The sequence below is a fragment of the Drosophila melanogaster genome, chromosome 3R (genome assembly GCF_000001215.4).
Source record: "Drosophila melanogaster chromosome 3R".
In the NCBI taxonomy this organism is placed as follows: domain Eukaryota; kingdom Metazoa; phylum Arthropoda; class Insecta; order Diptera; family Drosophilidae; genus Drosophila; species Drosophila melanogaster.
The window spans coordinates 22,211,396-22,228,572 of NT_033777.3; the positions used below are offsets into that span (position 1 = coordinate 22,211,396).

The following is a 17,177-nucleotide window of genomic DNA, read 5'->3' on the forward strand; positions in this document are numbered from 1 at the left end:
GCAAATCAAATTGTAAACGTAATATGAAGACAATGGAAGCGAGCGGAAAAAGGAGTCTGAGCTCAGCTTTGAATGGAACTATGTTAAGTGGATGGCGCAGATTTTCTCTTTTTATTTTCTTCTTGTTTTTAGAAATGTGTCAGCTTTTTCCGAAAGCCTTCTTTGTTTTAGTCAATGTGGCGTAGGGGAAATTTAGCTCAAGTGGTAAGTGGAGAAAGTTAAAAGGATTGCCACCCAGAAAGAAAGAGTGTGAATACTTTGAAGTGAAAGTGTCCAATAAGTGTGCCACTTGTGCATTTTTTTTTTTTTGCCCAACACTAGAAAACAATCGATTTTCAGTGTGACATTAGACGCACTTACCAATACTTTTGGCCAGATTCCTATCGAATTAGGAATGACGAGCACTTTTTTTTACTTGTACTAACCGTGAACAATCCTAGTGAAAATCGTGTTAAATTTCTGTACCAACTGTGTTTGCCATCTGAAAACGTGGATATTTTTTGTAACAACGGACCACGAAATAGGCGAATGTTATCTACTCAAAAACTAAAATTGCGGAAGCAAAACAAATTATTGTAGATCCCAGGCATTAAACATAATGAAGCCCTTAAAACCGGACCATTAAGGTATGAGGAATGCGATAGCACTTGTAATATATATTCCCTCATGTGGGTCTCTGGCTTTTCCAGAGCTCTCGTTTCCAATTGCCCATCTAAGAGCCCGAAATTTCGAGGCTCCTTGTCTGGCCTTCAGTTTGCTGTCAACTCTTTGCATACTAGGAGTGACAGATTGAGGTACCGGACACACAACATATTCTTTAGCAATCTGCGTTTGCGTACGCACATATATATAGATATATGTCGTTTGGCTCGTGATTAGGCCGTATCGGTAGCTATGTCCACTGCAATGGCAATGGCAGCAGCGGCATCGTCGAGTGCCGCGGCAGCAACAGCAACAACAACGGCCATTAGCAACTCCACAAACACTACAGCGTCACCGGCAACAACAAACACCATAAACACCACCACGAAGACCATAACGACATCAGAGGTGCCACTGGAACCAGCTTCAAATATGGCTCCCAAAGCACTCGAAATCGAAGATTCTGGAAGGAATGAGCCCGAAGATTTGGAGCATGGTGCTGCGAAACCACTCGAGCAGCGCAAAACGACAGTGGTGCACACCTGTCCCCGTCCACCGGGTGGCTACAAGTACTCTATGGAGTTTCTCTACGGGATCGGCAGTGGCATGGCCGGCATACCACTGAATATACCAACGCCCTCATCGATAACACCTCGCACCGTACGATCCACGGCCCCCTTACTAACCACCCACATGCCTTTGCTGACCAATATGGGCGTGGCACCATCACGTCCGTCAGGCATTCGCTACCCAGGATCTGCTGGAGGCTCAAACGGTACCACGGTAGCAGCATCCACGACACCATCCACTACAGTTACAACATCAAGTGGCTCTCCGGGATCGGGAGCCGAGGCAATAACAAGTTCAGTTTCATCTAGTGGCTTGCCAGCAGCGGGCTTGCAAGCTGCTCAGTTCATATGCCAGGGATATATGCCCACTGGACCGCAGCGTCGCTTGTGGCACGCAGAAAACGCAGTGTGGCAGTTTGATAGAAATTATCCTTACAATCAGGCATACTCACCGCCATATGGAATACCCATGATGCCAGTGGGCTTTGAGCATCCGTATGGGCAGAGAATAATATACCCGGGCTATTACAATCAGACTCCTCCGGGAATTAATCCTGCTGCGGTGGCGGGACTGACAAGAACTAATCGTCCGGTGACCCAACAGCCACATATACTGACTCAGCCAGCCGTGGGAACAACGGAAAGTAGCGAGGAAGCTCCAGCGACACTTGGAAACGCTCCGCAGGTGAGCAGCACGTGGCGTTACGGAAGACCAGGAACACACCGCGGACGACATGCGGTGCCCACTGCAGCAGCACCAGCTTTGTTGCACAGAGATTCTAAGAGTTTTTACAACAGCATCGGCAGTGGTATGGCTAACGGTCCTCGATTTAAAGCACCCTTTGTGGCAAATGTACGTAATTTTCAAGCAGGAGCTGTAGCAACTGTCGCAGCCGGAGGAGCCGCAACCACAGCAGTAGTGGGCACAAGTGCACCTGCAACTGGAGCAGCTAGCTCCAGCGATCAGAACGTGGCCACCAAACGCAACCATCAAGGAGCTGCGACCCAAAATAATCACAGAAATCGTCACAATGCCAAAAAAGGAGGCAAGAATTCGGTTGGAAAAGAGCTGACATCCAACTCATCAGAATCGCTTTCCAATTCATCCTCAAAGTCCCAGCTAAACAAGCGTCCCAGCTCGAGCTCCTCTATTTCACCAATCAAGCATCCACATCGCAATTATAGAAACCGGATGCGTTATACTGCAACAGAGCCAACTGAGCAAAAGGCGGCGACCACGACCGTTCCAATAAGTAACTACCAGCCACCGCAGCAATCGACATCAACAGTGCGAAGAACTTCTAAGTTCCAAGGATCAAATGCCTATCAAGCACATACTGCTGCCGGTAGGCAACAGTCTCGTTTCTACCAATCGCGACACATGGATGGCTATGTCTTTCAATCTGGACACTATATGGTATATGCAGCGGGAGCACCGCCTGTGGGGTTAAGACCAGGAAAATCACCAGTGTCAGAAGCCACCGGGGCACCTCCTGGAGCAGCAGCAGCAACAGCAGCAGCAGCAACAGCAGTAGCAGCAACAGCAGCAGCAGCAGAAGGTGGAGGAGCAGCAGAGGGTGGAGGAGCAGCAGCAGCTCCAGTCACAGCCAGCAGCGCCACTTTGGAGGGCGAGCAGCCGCTGGACTCGGACTTTGATCAGCGCCAGGAATTTGCTGACTTGGGTCTGGATCCAGCCAATGGCGGCTTCTCCTCCGACCTGGAGCCGAACGGTATCAAGCAGGACACCTCGGAGCTGGACACTCACTCGTGCCTGATATCGCATCCAAATTCCGAAGTCGATGGCGATGATAATCAATCCCTCGCCAGTTTTGCTCCTAGTGTGGAGAGCGATGATTCCGATAGTGAACTAAGCGATGCTTCCGTGGAGTCGGTGGCGCGCGATATATTGGTTAGTTGCCTAGCAGTGGCCACCGGGGCTGAGGAGCCCGATTTCAGTGGCCCCAATCTGGTGCCCTACGGTGATATGCATTATCTCAAGGAGCTGGACAAAAAGAACCCCCCAACCAATGGCTACAGATCCCACAGGCCATATCATCAGTCGCATTATGCTTACCATTCGCAAATGAGTCCAAGAGGATTGAGCTGCTGCGGCGATATGTTGAATCAACACTCTGAAGATTTGGTGTTTAAATTGGACCAAAATCAGCCGGATGGCATTGAAAGTGGGAAGAACATTTTCTTGAGGGAGATAACCGAGCAGCCTGACAACATCTCGGTGGCCTCAAATCTCTCCTGCAGTCCATCTGCCAGTTCCAGCAAGAGTGTATTGGCTCCCATGGCATCCAAGTCCAACATTACAATGGTAGGTGAACTCAAAAATGTACTTCTTAATGGGCAAATTACCAAGTTTATTTCTTCGAAAAGTTATTTTTTCCTTTCGTCTGTTTGTCTGATAGTTCACTTTATAAGATTTACAAAATAAAATCTTGCATTATTTTTTTTCAAGAAATAAATGTGGAAATGTCCCTTAATACATTTTGTTGGCAAAAAAAAAAAACTTCCGCACCTTTGGCAAATTTGTTCATTCCACACTCTTATCCTAATCCCCAAAGCCAGAAGAAAACAATGATGATGATGAACTGCCCTTAGTGGTTCACAATCGTTATTGGCGCGAATTCTTTGGTTACACGCCAGCCGATCGCTTTTTACTCCGAGCCAAGTTTGTGGAAATGAGACGTCCACCGAAAGTGATGGGCTGCAAGAACAAGTGGGACCCCTTATCCCTGTCCGTTTGGAAGAAGTTCCTCGAGTCTCAGCAGACACGTCACGTTTACAAGATCAAGATGCGACTGTGGCGTGCCATCTACACAGTGGCCATGGTGAGTTCCGTTGGGAGTATTTAGTAAAATGCAATAGTTTTCAACTAAATTACGCTTTACAGAAAAACTATCCAAGATACGGGCTTTATTTGGTGGGCTCATCCATTTCGTACTTTGGTTCGAAGTGCTCGGACATGGATATTTGCATGCTGGCCTGCACAAATCCTAACATTGATTCTCGCATGGAGGCCGTCTATCATTTGCATGTTATGAAGGAGCTGCTGGGCCGCACGAATATGTTTCAGGATTTCAATTTGATCGAAGCACGAGTGCCAATACTGCGATTCACCGACCGATGCCATAAAGTGGAGGTGGACATAAACTTTAATAACTCCGTTGGGATCAGGAATACCCATCTTCTATACTGCTATTCCCAGCTAGATTGGCGAGTTCGTCCGATGGCATTGACCGTGAAGCAGTGGGCCCAGTATCACAACATTAACAATGCCAAGAACATGACCATATCGAGCTACTCGCTCATGCTAATGGTCATTCATTTCCTGCAGGTTGGAGCAAGTCCACCTGTGCTTCCATGTCTGCACAACTTATATCCGGAGAAGTTTGGTCTCCTGCAGCCCAACGATTTCGGTTATGTGGACATGAACGAGGTGATGGCTCCGTATCAGTCGGATAACAGCCAAACTCTAGGTGATTTGCTGTTGAGCTTCCTACACTACTACAGTGTATTTGATTACGGAAAGTATGCCATCTCGATACGGGTGGGTGGTGTCCTGCCCATAGAGGTGTGCCGGGCAGCCACTGCGCCCAAAAACGATATACACCAGTGGAACGAGCTGTGCATCGAAGAGCCATTCGATCAGACGAATACAGCTCGATCGGTGTATGATACGGATACATTTGAACGCATCAAAACCATCTTTGTGGCCAGCTACAGGAGACTGGATTCGACGAGGAATCTCAGTGCCATATTCGAGGACTACGATGGACCCACAATACTGATGCAGCAGCCATCGGTGGACTCAGAGATCGAACTCTACGAGGGTCAACACCACCGTTTGCTACCGAATCGAGGCTCCTCGAGATCCAACAGCGCAATACCATCGCCGCGTCCTTCAATACTAATGGTGGACAAAGCCACTACAGCCATTTGGGATGATATCAACAACAAACCAGATCACCCAGTATTAAGCCATAGCAACAACTATGATGCGACCAATGAATGTACTGGCAACGGCAGTCTGATGGGACTCAAGGATAACTCTGTGGCCGACAAGCCACCAATTGCGTAAAAACTCTCAATTAAACCAAAAACACTCGGCACGTTCAAGACATACTGAAAAGGCAAAGAAATATTTTTACGCGCTAATGAGGATGTGCTTTTTCCATAAGTTGCCGGACGCTTTTAAAACAATTTAAATTTGACGTTGGATAATTATATAAGTATAGTAGGAAAATAGCCGATTTTCAAATCACAACGTGAAGGGACCATGTAAATATGCCAAACGCCTATCTCAACACAAAGTCGGTCGCAAAAAAAACACAAATATCTGCTAAAAAGCAACAAACTGTTTCAAATGTTTGCGTACCAAAACGGCTAAAGTTGTTTTCACAAGCTTCATAGCAAGACAATTGCAAAACAAAAAAAAAAAAAAGAAAGGAAAAAAAAAATCATAGCGTGCAAGAAAATAATAAAAATGGCAAAAAAATTACAAAATTTAAAAATCTAAAAAAAATATCAGTTTTGTACAGTGTAGGAAAGCTAACATTTTATTACTACACAATTCATAAGATTTGTACGGGAATAGGTTTTTACCAAAAACTATTAAAAAACACAGAAAACTTCACAAAAAAACACGTAAAACATGAAATATGTAACACAAAAAAAACGACAAAAATTTTGTAACTAAATAATAGAAAATGTAAAATACGCGCCAATCTTCAAAAAAGCTTACGAGTTAAACAGTTGAGTTACTAACTCAACCAAGAACATAAATATAATGATAGCGCCAAAAAAAAATTATATAAATAAAATCCTTTGCCAAAATGTCGTTCGTTACTAAAATTAGTTATTTTAAATGCTAATAATATCTTAGTTTTCCACCAAACAGCATACAGCAGTATTCTTCCTTCATACATGTGCATAAATCAACCCAATGAAATCATCCATCATCCAGCTATTAAGTCCCGAATCCGAATCCGATCCCAATCTCCATGCCTTCATTTCAACACTTGGTCTCGACTCTCTGGGGTCTCGAACTATATGCGAATGAAATTATTTAGGATGCTCAATTTGATATTCCGTTCTGATTAATTCTTAGTGGTTGCCGTCATCATCGAATATCACCCTTGGGACAGACACTCTACTCTCCTCCGGATGGCCGAAATTCTCGCACATGTTTCAGTTTGGCAATTATCTAAGGAAATCAAATCAAATCATTGATGCAGCTGTTACGCCATAGATATATATAGTAGATAGATAGATGAGCACGGTGGTAGCTGATGTACAATGAAGGAGGGGGCGTGGCAATAGTCCTGGCATTTGGCGTCCATCGACAACTCTGTTACCATCTGCATCTGTTTCGGCCTGTCGGCCCGTGCCCAGTATCGATGGCAACCAAAAATGTCAGCGCAGCAAATTATTTCATCAATTGCAATGCTCGATTTCAGGAGGTGCAGTCCCACACAATCGATGGCCGATGGCTGTGCGTTTTCGGGGTTGAATGGGTGATATGTTGGGTAATTGATATAATGCCGATGGTTCCTGTCGTCGCCCACCTAATGGCGAAAATTGTCAACGGGATTTGGTTTGGGATTTCGGATTGCAATTGGGTGGCTGGCTGGCTTGGTGACTGGGTGGTTTTCGTATTGGATTGGTTTGCCTGTAATGCAGCGATGTCAGCGTCGGCAGCTTCATAATCATCATCATCATCATCATTACCGCAGCCGAACAATTGTCACACTAATTTGTGCATATGTGCAAAAATGTTTGGCAATTAAACGGCGAAGCGCTGCCAGCAGCCAGAGTCTCCCTCGACTCAACCATTTTTCATTCAGCCAAGTAATTAATGTCTTTTGTTAATGGTAATGCATTTGCATTCGCAATTGGAATTATACCCCAATCCAATCCAAGGGCTAAGACAATTTGCACAACAAAGGGCGCGTTGGTCTGCTCGGTGGAATGCTAGAGATGAACTTCATTAAAATTTTGCACGGAACGGAAAAATTTGTGGCACGGCAAGAGGGGCGGGAAAAAATAGAGAGCAGCAGCTGGTGCATTAAAATTCCTGTCCGGGATTTGGTCTTTGGTCTTGAATAATTATTCATTGTCATTGTAATTGGCGTGCCAGGCGCTAAATGGAATCATAAGGGGGAAAAGTCGAGGAAGCTTCGGTTGACAATTTTCATTTTTCCACCATAGCCGGCAAATTGAAGTTGCTCGATTACTTGGACACTTTTCTTCGGCTTTTTTCATCTTGTTCACTTTTTGTTTTTATTTTTTTTTTGTGCCTCCCACATGAGAGGTTTTCCTTTTTGTCTCGTCGAGCGGAGAAAGAGCGATTACTCCCCATGGATCTCGGGATCGGGATTGGGATTGGGATTGGGATTGGGTTTTCGGTCTTGGCTTTTATATTGTTTGGGACACGTACGGGAGTTTTCATTCGATGTCATTTCAATTTTCCTCTGCTCCTTTTTTATGGACGCACAGAGACAAAAAGGGTTCGATTCGGTTTGGTTTGGTATGGATTGGAAAAGATGCAGCAGCCAACACACAAGGACTCGACATGGGATTGCGTTTCTATGTCTCTGGGCCTTTGTTTCCTCGTTGGTCACTGAGCAACAAATTACCTGAGGCAGGTGGACAGGACAACTGAATAAGAGAGTTAACTGAACGAGTCGAGTGAATGAATAAATGAATGAGTGCCCAAGTGGGCGGGGTAGTGTGTGATGTGATGTGAGTTGAGTGACTCCTGATTGAGTTGGGCCACTGCAAGTGCTGCCTTATTTAAATGAACCTCAAATGCCCTTAATGCAATTTAGTTTTTCAAAAAACAGCTTACTACATTTTTGCCCATATTTGTTCTTTTAATTGCAGGTAAGCTCATTACGACAAACCTTTTTAACACACCACAATAGCAGCAGCAGCAACAACAATAATAAATAATGTTAGCGTAAGTGCTTGTCTACAATTTTAATTAGTTTTAAATGCAATTTAATGCATTTGTTTTCGTGGGTTTTTTGCTTTTGGTTTATTTTTATTTTTTTTTTTACGCTTTTTGAGCCATGTTTTGGTTTGCCTAATGCTAAAGCACTTAGCATAATTCCGAAACAGAAAGCGGAATTTAAATTTGAAAACAATAAATCATTTCAACTTTGTGATAAATGCCGTGCATAATACAATGTAGATTAGTTTGGGCGAATTGCTCACATGTGTGTACATTCCCGCACAATTAGAAACACATTAAATATTTAAAATCCAGCGACACATTGTGGAAATGTTTTCCGTGCTCAGAACAAACATTTGGTTTTGTTTGCACGCACTTGATTTTATTTACTCTACGGCAAATGAATGGGATCTTAGTTTTATACAATCAGCACTAACATTAACATAAATATAAAAATATGCTTAACTGTTGTGCATATCGTAAGCCATTTTAGAATTTATATTTGTATTTTTGCTTGCACTTAGAATTTATCATTCGGGGAACCCATTTTTACGATCTACCATAAAAAAAAGAACTTGCGACATATGACATTCGTTTCATTCGCTAGTTTTATGTCTCATTTATAGTTTGTTTTTCAGTTTCTGCCCTATGCATTTAAAACAACTCAATTTCAGTAAGGGTCACGCCCCCTAGATAGTTAAACGCCTTGGCTATAACAATTGTGTAAAGAAACAACGACAAAAATCAATCAATGTGAAGCGCGGGGAAAGTTGCCAGGCGATAAAGCTTAAAGGCGTGTTTGAACTGTCGCTGCCACGCCCACTGCCGCCGCCTTTTCCGCCGATTCGGCAATCAAGCTCATTTATTATGCATTTTTCATATGACGGCTTTTATTTTTTCGCCTTTTTTCCTCCACTGGTGAATTCTGGGCAGACAATTTAAAATCAACCGCAAAAAAAGCTGCCTGCCTCCTTGGTCTGGAAAAATTGTGAAAACTGCGAGTGTGGGAAAAAGTGAGGGCATCGGGAGAGAGAGAGAGAGAGAGAGATAGGGATAGAGAGCGGGACGGAGGCACACGCATGCCAGAGTTGCCTTTGTGTGACAAGAGTGACAACCGATGGAAACAAAATCGATCGCAAAAATTCACGCACACACAAATTACCCGCATTTTTTGTTTATGGGAAAATTGAAATTCATGCAGAGCACAGCCCTTCATCATCCGTGTCCATATCCATATCCATATCTGCCCGAATATATCTAGCTACAATCCATATCCCTGTCGTATCGCTGTCATCGATGGTACTCTAACAAACCATCGATAAGGATTTCTTTTTGCACAGTTGCGGTTAAAAATATGTGCATGCTTCTCAATTCATACTTGAAGTCACCATCTGGTGAACTTATTAAAAATAGAAATATATAAAATAAATAATATATATATACAAATGTTCCACTACATGGGTATACATATGTCAGCAAATAGTTGCGCTACTTATATGACCGCCACTGTAGTTCGTTACATAAATTGTTACTTTTTTGGGAATGTTGAAGAGTTACGAAAAGAGTTTTGGAGAGGGTCGCTTGTTTACCTGGCCCCCGAGGGTTGCCACATGCACATTTGCATATCGTTTCAAGTGCGAGCCAAGTAAAAAGAGGGGTCGTACTCTTTTTTTTGGCGGAGACGACGGGGGGCTGAGTAGGCGTGGCACTGCTTATCGCCGCAACACTTGCCGCGAACGGGGGCAAGTATTTCCGTTGCTTGGGCACGCTTGTTAGTCGAGGAGCCGCCGGAAGAAGTGGTGTGGAGATATAGGGAAATGGAAAATGAGGGGGAGGAGTTGCAAGTGTCAGCTCTGCGGCAGAGTGCAGAGTTCAAGTCGAAGTTGCTGCTGGTTGTCGCTTAACGATTTCGTGTCATTTTTTGCATTTCCTTCTTGTGCTGTAGCCTGGCTTTCAGTTTTATTCCTTCACTCCTCGCGGGATTTTCCTCCTGCGGTTTTCCGCTTTCAAGTGTGCGGCGGCGACCAGTTTTATCGCGTGCTACCTGTGTGGCACCTTCAGACGGCCACCGACTGGGAGAGAGTGATAAAAATTAAAGCAATAAAAAGTAACAAAAAATATATATGTATATGGTATAATAAGAAAAACAAGCGGCGGCTCCGGAAAATTCATACTCCGGAAAATAAATCACCAAGAAGGAGAAGCAGCAGGAGAGCCAGCAACTCGTAAATTTCTGTGGCCTCTTCGTGTACGTGTTAAAAACTTCTCACGTGTCAGTCGTTAGGATCTTGCAAAAGTGAAGTAAAGTCACAGGACTCGGGCGGATGTTCGCTCTATCTGCAATGCAGAAGATAACTTTTGCCACTGTCTGGACTGGCATAACATTAGCATTTGCATTTGCGCCGCCGCCTCTTGGCTCGATTATGAATTTTCGCTATAGTTATTTCAACGAAATGATGAATGTGCCAGGCAGCCAGAACCGAAAGCGTCTGCAATTAGCGGCAGGAAAGGAGACCGAGGCGAGGCGAGCCAAGGAGTTGTCCTCGAAGGAGTTGTCCTTGTCGCGTCTCGCGAATCCGATCAATTAAAACGCAACTTACGGATGCCGGTGGTCATGGTGCTGCAGACTGTCAGCTCCTTGGCGCTCGCCGTGATTAATTTCAGTGCCCATTTGCATGCGCCATGGTGAATGATGCCATAATCCTTGCTGGCTGCTGTCCCATCAGCAGATCCTGGCTCATTCCTCGCTGCTGGTTTAAGTAATTTGCGGCGTTAACTAGAGGGCATTGTGAATATGTTAAGCAGCAGGGAAATTACTTGCACAAAACATTTCCAACACAAGTCCTTCTAATGAGAATCCAATTCGGGAGTTTAGTCATGAATTGTAAGCAGTATTTTAAGGAATTTTACTAAACGTTTTTCATTGAAGATGCAAAAGTCCTTAGGACATCTAAGAGAGTATTAAGTTATTCGGCTCTCTGACACATATAAACTTTTAGCTCTCCATTCCGTTGCTAAAAGAAAGAAATTAAAAGAACTCCGAGCTGTGCTGGCAGGGATAAGGCTTAAGTGTCTGCCCGGACTCAGACTCCTGTACCTGGAAAGTCCTGCGTATTTCTGCAGGACCTGGACAACGTTGCAGTCCGCGCAGCGAGGAATATTACAAAAAACGTGCCAAACGTTTATTTAAAAGGATTTATGTGCGTTACGTGCTAAATGTGAAATAATAATTTTTCTCACTCATTCTTTTTACCCTCGATGTCGGTTTTTTCTCTTTTCTTTTTTTTTAATACCTCTTCACTGCGAGTGCAGAATGCAGTTAGAGTGGGTGAGCGAATTTATCTTCGCGTCTCTTTCTGTCTCTCTATCTGTGCAGCATTAACTCAAGTCCTTTTCGCAATTTTTATTGAGCTGACCGAAGAACGCATGAAATTTTTGTGGTAAAACCCGAGGCTTTTGGACACGGACTTTCCAACTGAGATTTTTCCGACCACCAGACTTAATTGCATTTCGAGTTGATGTTGTTGTTCTAGTTGTTGTGATTCCTTCATCAGCTCGTTGTGGGTCTTAAGTGCTGGGCGAAAGGAAAAGTTTTTCCAGTTTTCTCCGCAGCCTTCGTCGTTCTTCTACAATTTTTTTCTGTGGCTGCCATTGCCAATTTCTAGCTTTCTTCGGGCAATTTCTTTATTTGTATTGAAATCGAAAAAACGTGGCTGGGGAATAGAGAAGAGCCCAAACTGGGAATTGGAGTGGCGGATGAAATGGACAGAGAAGAGTGGCCACAACAATGGCCAGTACACAAGTCCAAGTCCGAGCCCAAGTCCAAGTCCTGGTCCATGTTCATTTTCCCAGTTGGGTTTCTACTTATTATTATGTGCTCTACCATTCTCTCTCCTACGTTATAGTGCCACCTCTTTCACGCTGTATATTGCTGCCTCTTTCTAAGGCCGTCTGTGCGTTTGCTTTGCACCCCGCACGCATATAGCATAATAATTAGGTGTAGAGTCCTGCTGCCAGACTCGTCCTGTTAATGCGAAACTCCTTCTGTCTGACTCCAGTGAGACAAAGAGGGCTATATGCAAGGCGAAAGAGACGGGCAGTTGGATATGGGTGGAGATTTGGGGTCACACTTTCCACAGTTCATTTTGCGGCGCACAAAGTTTCTTAATTTTTTTCCTTTGCCTTTTGTCTCTGGCAAACACGAAAAGAGAAAAGTTTTAATATGATTTGCAGTCAGACAGCTAAAAATAATTAAAGCCAAGTTGGAACAACCAGTCCCTTAAAGTTCTGCCCTCCCCATCTTCATCTTGCTTGGGTTCCTGAACTTTACTTAGTCATAACTTATGCATATGCATCTTGGCCTCCAGGAATTCGCAAGATAAGTGGGCGTATGTGAATAGTTTTTCTCGTAGGGCCAGGCACTGTAATAAATGTATATTTTATTAAGAAAAAATGTTTCCCTACATAAGTATAATCATATAATTATAACATTTCGATTTTTTCCGCAACAACAGAATTTTTATACAACAATTTATGTACATTGAACAAAGTGCTTTTGTTTCTGCTTCACCCATTTCTCCCATTTATAATGCTTTTGTCTATCTTTATCACAATTTTCTTCAAGACTGCAACGCGTATTCGATGTTCTGTTTGTCAAAAGCAGGTTTCCTTTCTTAATTTTCTTCCGCTTTCTTTTCGAGTGTAGACAATGTGCTCCTTTTTTAACTTCGCCTTAACATTACTTTTTTTGTGCTCAACTTATTACCTTAAACTTGGCGAAAAGGTTGTTGACTGGCTGCAATTTGTTGACACAGACAGACGACTTCTAAAGTGGGTGTAAGGATATGGGCCTGAACGTGTGTGTATAGGTGTATGTCTATACATATATACATGCTTAAGCTATGTTTGTGTGAGAGTTGGGGCTGTTGTCCTTGGCTGTGACTCTTGGGCATGTGCATGTACCCAAGAAGTTTGCAAATTGAAATTCATATGCGAAAAGTGTGTGTTTTTGCGCTCTTGATGTTCCTCTCCTTTCTCACTCATTGTTTTGCATTTGTCGAGTGCATTAAGGAAAGCCTGGATTTCCGTCGCAATTTTCATTAGCAAAGCGCAGCACTCCACTCTGTTGACCACGCTGCCATTTACTACTTGGGTCTATCTCTTTCTTTGTGGTCCATGCGCCTCTCTTTCTTGCAGCGTCGAAAGCTTTAAAGGCGCTCAAGTGAAAGTAATCTTCTGCATTTTATGTTTGTCTAATTCAATTAGGGCAAGAGAGAAGAGATATAAAAATGGAGAATGAATAAAGAGAAATAAGGACTCCAAAGGAGACCAGTATTTACCAAAATAGCCAGACCACTGGCCAAACTTTAAGATTTTTAAAGCCTTCTGCGCTTCGGAATTAAGTTACGTTGCTATCTCTTCCGCAACGCTGACTAAGGCAATAAAACTTCAATTAAATTAAATAAATCTCTGTAAAAATGCGCAACTTTTCCATCAGTCTGGCCGTAGGAGAAGGAGCAATCAACAAACAGCCTGCGGTCATCATTAAATGTCTAATTTATTTCGAAAACAACAACAAGAGGAACGGGAGCAACAACTTGGCTAAACGAAAAGGGAAAACTCAGTTTTTACAACAGGATTTTCCATTTTCTTTGGCCAGCGCGTCGTAAAAATTGATTTAATAAAACAGGCACGTTTCCATTTCAAGTGCTGTAAATTTTAATTTAGTTGTTGCTTCTCGCACAGCTGCGACACGCCCACACTTTTCCGATGGGCGGCGCTGGTTGGGCAGGAAAACATCATCAAAGCTGAGAGGAAAACTTTGATAGAGATCACACGACGGCCTTCATTAACAATGGGGAAAAAAAGGGAGCAACAGCAGCGGAATCGCTTGGAACGAAACGGAAGTGACTTGTAAACCATCCTGGTTGTCATTTATTTTCTTTGTTGTCTTGTTTATTATTATCTCTTATCATTGCAGAAGTTCCACTTTAATGAGTTTTATCTAAGAGGTGGGCGTCATCTCTGAAATTGACTGCCATTTTCAAAGGCCGCGAGCTGTGAGCACACCGAAAGAAAATAAGAATACTTGTGGGCAATCAAATGGAAAATATGCTACTGTTACTTTGTTATTTGCTCGTCGGCACCTGGCCCCGCTGCAAATGGAATTTATGAATATTTATGAGTGTGACAAAAGTTTTGCGAGACCTGTTTAGTTTCGCTCCGTTGTTTATTTTATTTAAATGCGCCTTCAGCTATGCAATTGTATATTAATTCCCCCGACTGCCTGAAATATTCCCGCTAGACAGCGACAAATGCTAACTGACAAGACAATTTCGCTGGGGTTGGCTTTCCGAGCAAAAGTTTTGTCGGCTGGGATAGAAATGGTTGGTTAGGTTAGAGTTTTGCCAGGATCCCTAGCAGCTGACAGCCTTGGCAACAACAGCAAATAAATACGGCAACAGCGGGCTACAGCAAAACTTGCCACTCTGACACACGTTGACATCGAATTATGCAAAAATGGCAAAAGGCGAATTAAAAATGCAAATTCGCATCGACCAAAGTTGAAGGACACCCCTGAAAATATATACACAAAACTTGGCCACGGGATGGGAGAGATGGAAAATGGGAAATGGAAAATGCCATCGAGGAGGAGGGCCAATGTCCAAGAACTAATCAACTCCGCCTGACAGTCGTCGTGGGCTGGAACAGATCCCAGGCTAGACATTATTTGATGATGCTTGAATTGACTTGGGCAACTCCAGTGGAAATATCACATTTCGGCTGGATTTTTGGGTGAAAATATTAGCCAGGAAAATGCCCTTGCTGTCGGCTTGAACTTGATTTTGCGCTGGAACGTGAACTGAAATGATAATTGTGCGCTTATCTAGTGGAAAATCTTTTTGGAAATATGTATTTAAATTTAAAAAATATGAAATTTTGTTGATGCATACGATTTACTTTAAGCGACTGTTGATATTGTCACTAATTCAACTCGAAGAAATATAGTTATTTAACTTGTGTTGCCTTCTTCTACATTTAAATGTGAAAACATTTCATTATTTCCATTCATTGCCTTTAGTTGGCAGCTCACGCCTACGTTTAGTATGCGCTTCAATTGAAATTGTTTTGCGGGTGGGTTTATTCATGTGATTGTCATTCGCTTACGCATGAAAATGCGCTCTGGCGTGCACATGAAAATAAATTGAAAAAATACCTTTGCTGCTTGGATTCTAGACGGCATCTTTACCTCAGTCATCGCTTTGTCAATCTGTCGGTTTTCATATTTTCAACATTTTCCCAACAAAAAAAGCTTAACTGCCTGTGTCAGCTGCATGCGGTTGTGGTGGTGCGGAATGGGGCAAGTTGGTGTTGCGGTGCTGCGCGGTGGTGCCCCCAAAACCCAATAAGTATGCAGTAGGGTTTGCCATTGTCAACTGCCTCTGATTGCTGGCTGAAATGCTGCTGAGCTTCTTACCTGACATTACGTATACGCCATGCTGTGTGTCGCGGGGAGTTTTTATTGCTTTCGATTTTCATTTTGACTGCTCGCACGTGCGGCGACACGACAAGGTTTTTCAAGGAAAATCCGAAACGGTGAGAGAGCGGGAAGCCACCTCGCCTGTGTCCCCTTGCGAAACTTTCCAGTTCGATGGCGTAAATTTTCTTTAAGCATTATTTTATTACATATTTCCCAGGCAGCAGGAGCCGCCTTGTCCTTTTCATCCGCTGCTTGGCTGGGTTTGTTTTCGCTTTGCGTGAAATTCAATTTCCCATTTGCCACACATTCAGTTCATGTAGCCAACTGAGGCTTTTCTTTTTCCCTTTTCTTTTCCCAGCCATCACGACACTCTCTATTTCTCCGCCTCTCGATATAAAGATATTCATTCAGCCTGCCACACGACTTCATTTTTGCATATATCTGCGGAGCGAAGGAAGTGGCAAAAGTAAGCCACTACAGTGCGTTTCGACGTTGTAAGGTTGAGATTATTTTTGCGCTTACAGAGTTTATTATTTCTGCAGTTTATAGGTTAAAGGGTTATGTATGAACATTAGTTACAATAGAAAATGATTGTCAAAGGTAGATTTCCTACCAAATCTCTATCAAAACTTTGTGGATTGACCGATTTATGGTTAAACAAGTTGAAATTGGGAAAAAAAAACAAGTTAATTTCTTTGTGCAGACGCACATAAATTTAATGAGTATCTTATACTTGGCTTTGTCCTATGTGGTTGAGTTACTGCAGTTTTCTTTTACTTATATCCCAGTGGCACCCTGTAGCTTAATCGTTTTTCCCGCTCTATTGAGCCCTCTCAACACGCCTTACCCTTAAAGACCCCTATTTTCCCGCCTTTCGACTTTATGCCATCCTTTCGTGTGTGTTTCAATGGCTTCCCGTCTTATCTGCAGACGCCATCGCTGCCGCCGATTTACTTTTCCGTTCGCCGTTCGGTTTTTCCAACAACGTTGCATGGGTTTTTCTTAACGGTTGGAAATTCATTGCAAATATTCTTGATTTTTATTGCGTTCGCTCGCAAGTGAAATTGCTTCAAATGTATTTGAGTTTTGCTTTCTTTTTTCAATTTTTCCCCCTTTTTTCTTGCCTTTTTTATTAGTTCTGCAATGCTAGACATTTCTGGCCTGTTATCCTTGTTCGTCCTTTTTGGCATGCCAAATGCCTGCAAAACAATTTGTTCGTCGCGTTGCTTTTTTTGTTGGTTTTATGGAATTCCTTTCGGGTTTATTACTTTGTTTTGTTGGGTTCTTGGCGAGATTTGGTCGAAATTCATTCTGTTTATTTGGCCCCAACATGCAAACGCTTCGGTTTTCGGGTTTGTTTTCTTTTTTCTTCGAAGCATTTCCCACATTTTTCATGTGCATTATCTCAACCGATTTTGACATAATTTATGTGGACAATTTTGGCCATCGTCTACGGGATTTCTTTCCCCTTTTTTTTCCCAATTTGATCAAGTGTGCAAAAATGTGCATTTAATTGTGACTC

At 43.1% G+C, this 17,177-nt stretch overlaps 2 protein-coding genes across 8 annotated transcripts in view; both read left to right on the plus strand.

Moving 5' to 3' along the window:
• The window catches only part of SKIP (Shal K[+] channel interacting protein), a gene marked incomplete at its 3' end in the record, with an annotated part of 162,297 nt that overhangs the window by 77,566 nt on the left and 67,554 nt on the right, over positions 1 to 17,177 (plus strand). The gene's annotated exons all lie outside the window — the stretch shown is intronic.
• On the plus strand, positions 429 to 6,020 carry Gld2 (GLD2 poly(A) polymerase). Of its 2 annotated transcripts, NM_001275900.1 has the most exons (4): positions 429 to 626; positions 690 to 3,534; positions 3,785 to 4,051; positions 4,114 to 6,020. In NM_001275900.1, the coding sequence occupies exons 2-4, from the start codon at positions 895 to 897 to the stop codon at positions 5,299 to 5,301; spliced, it is 4,095 nt and encodes a 1,364-aa protein (NP_001262829.1). In that variant the 5' UTR covers positions 429 to 626; positions 690 to 894; the 3' UTR covers positions 5,302 to 6,020. The 2 variants fall into 2 exon arrangements, with proteins under 2 accessions (NP_001262829.1, NP_651012.2); NM_142755.4 differs by lacking the exon at positions 429 to 626 and having other exon boundaries at positions 797 to 3,534; positions 4,114 to 5,737.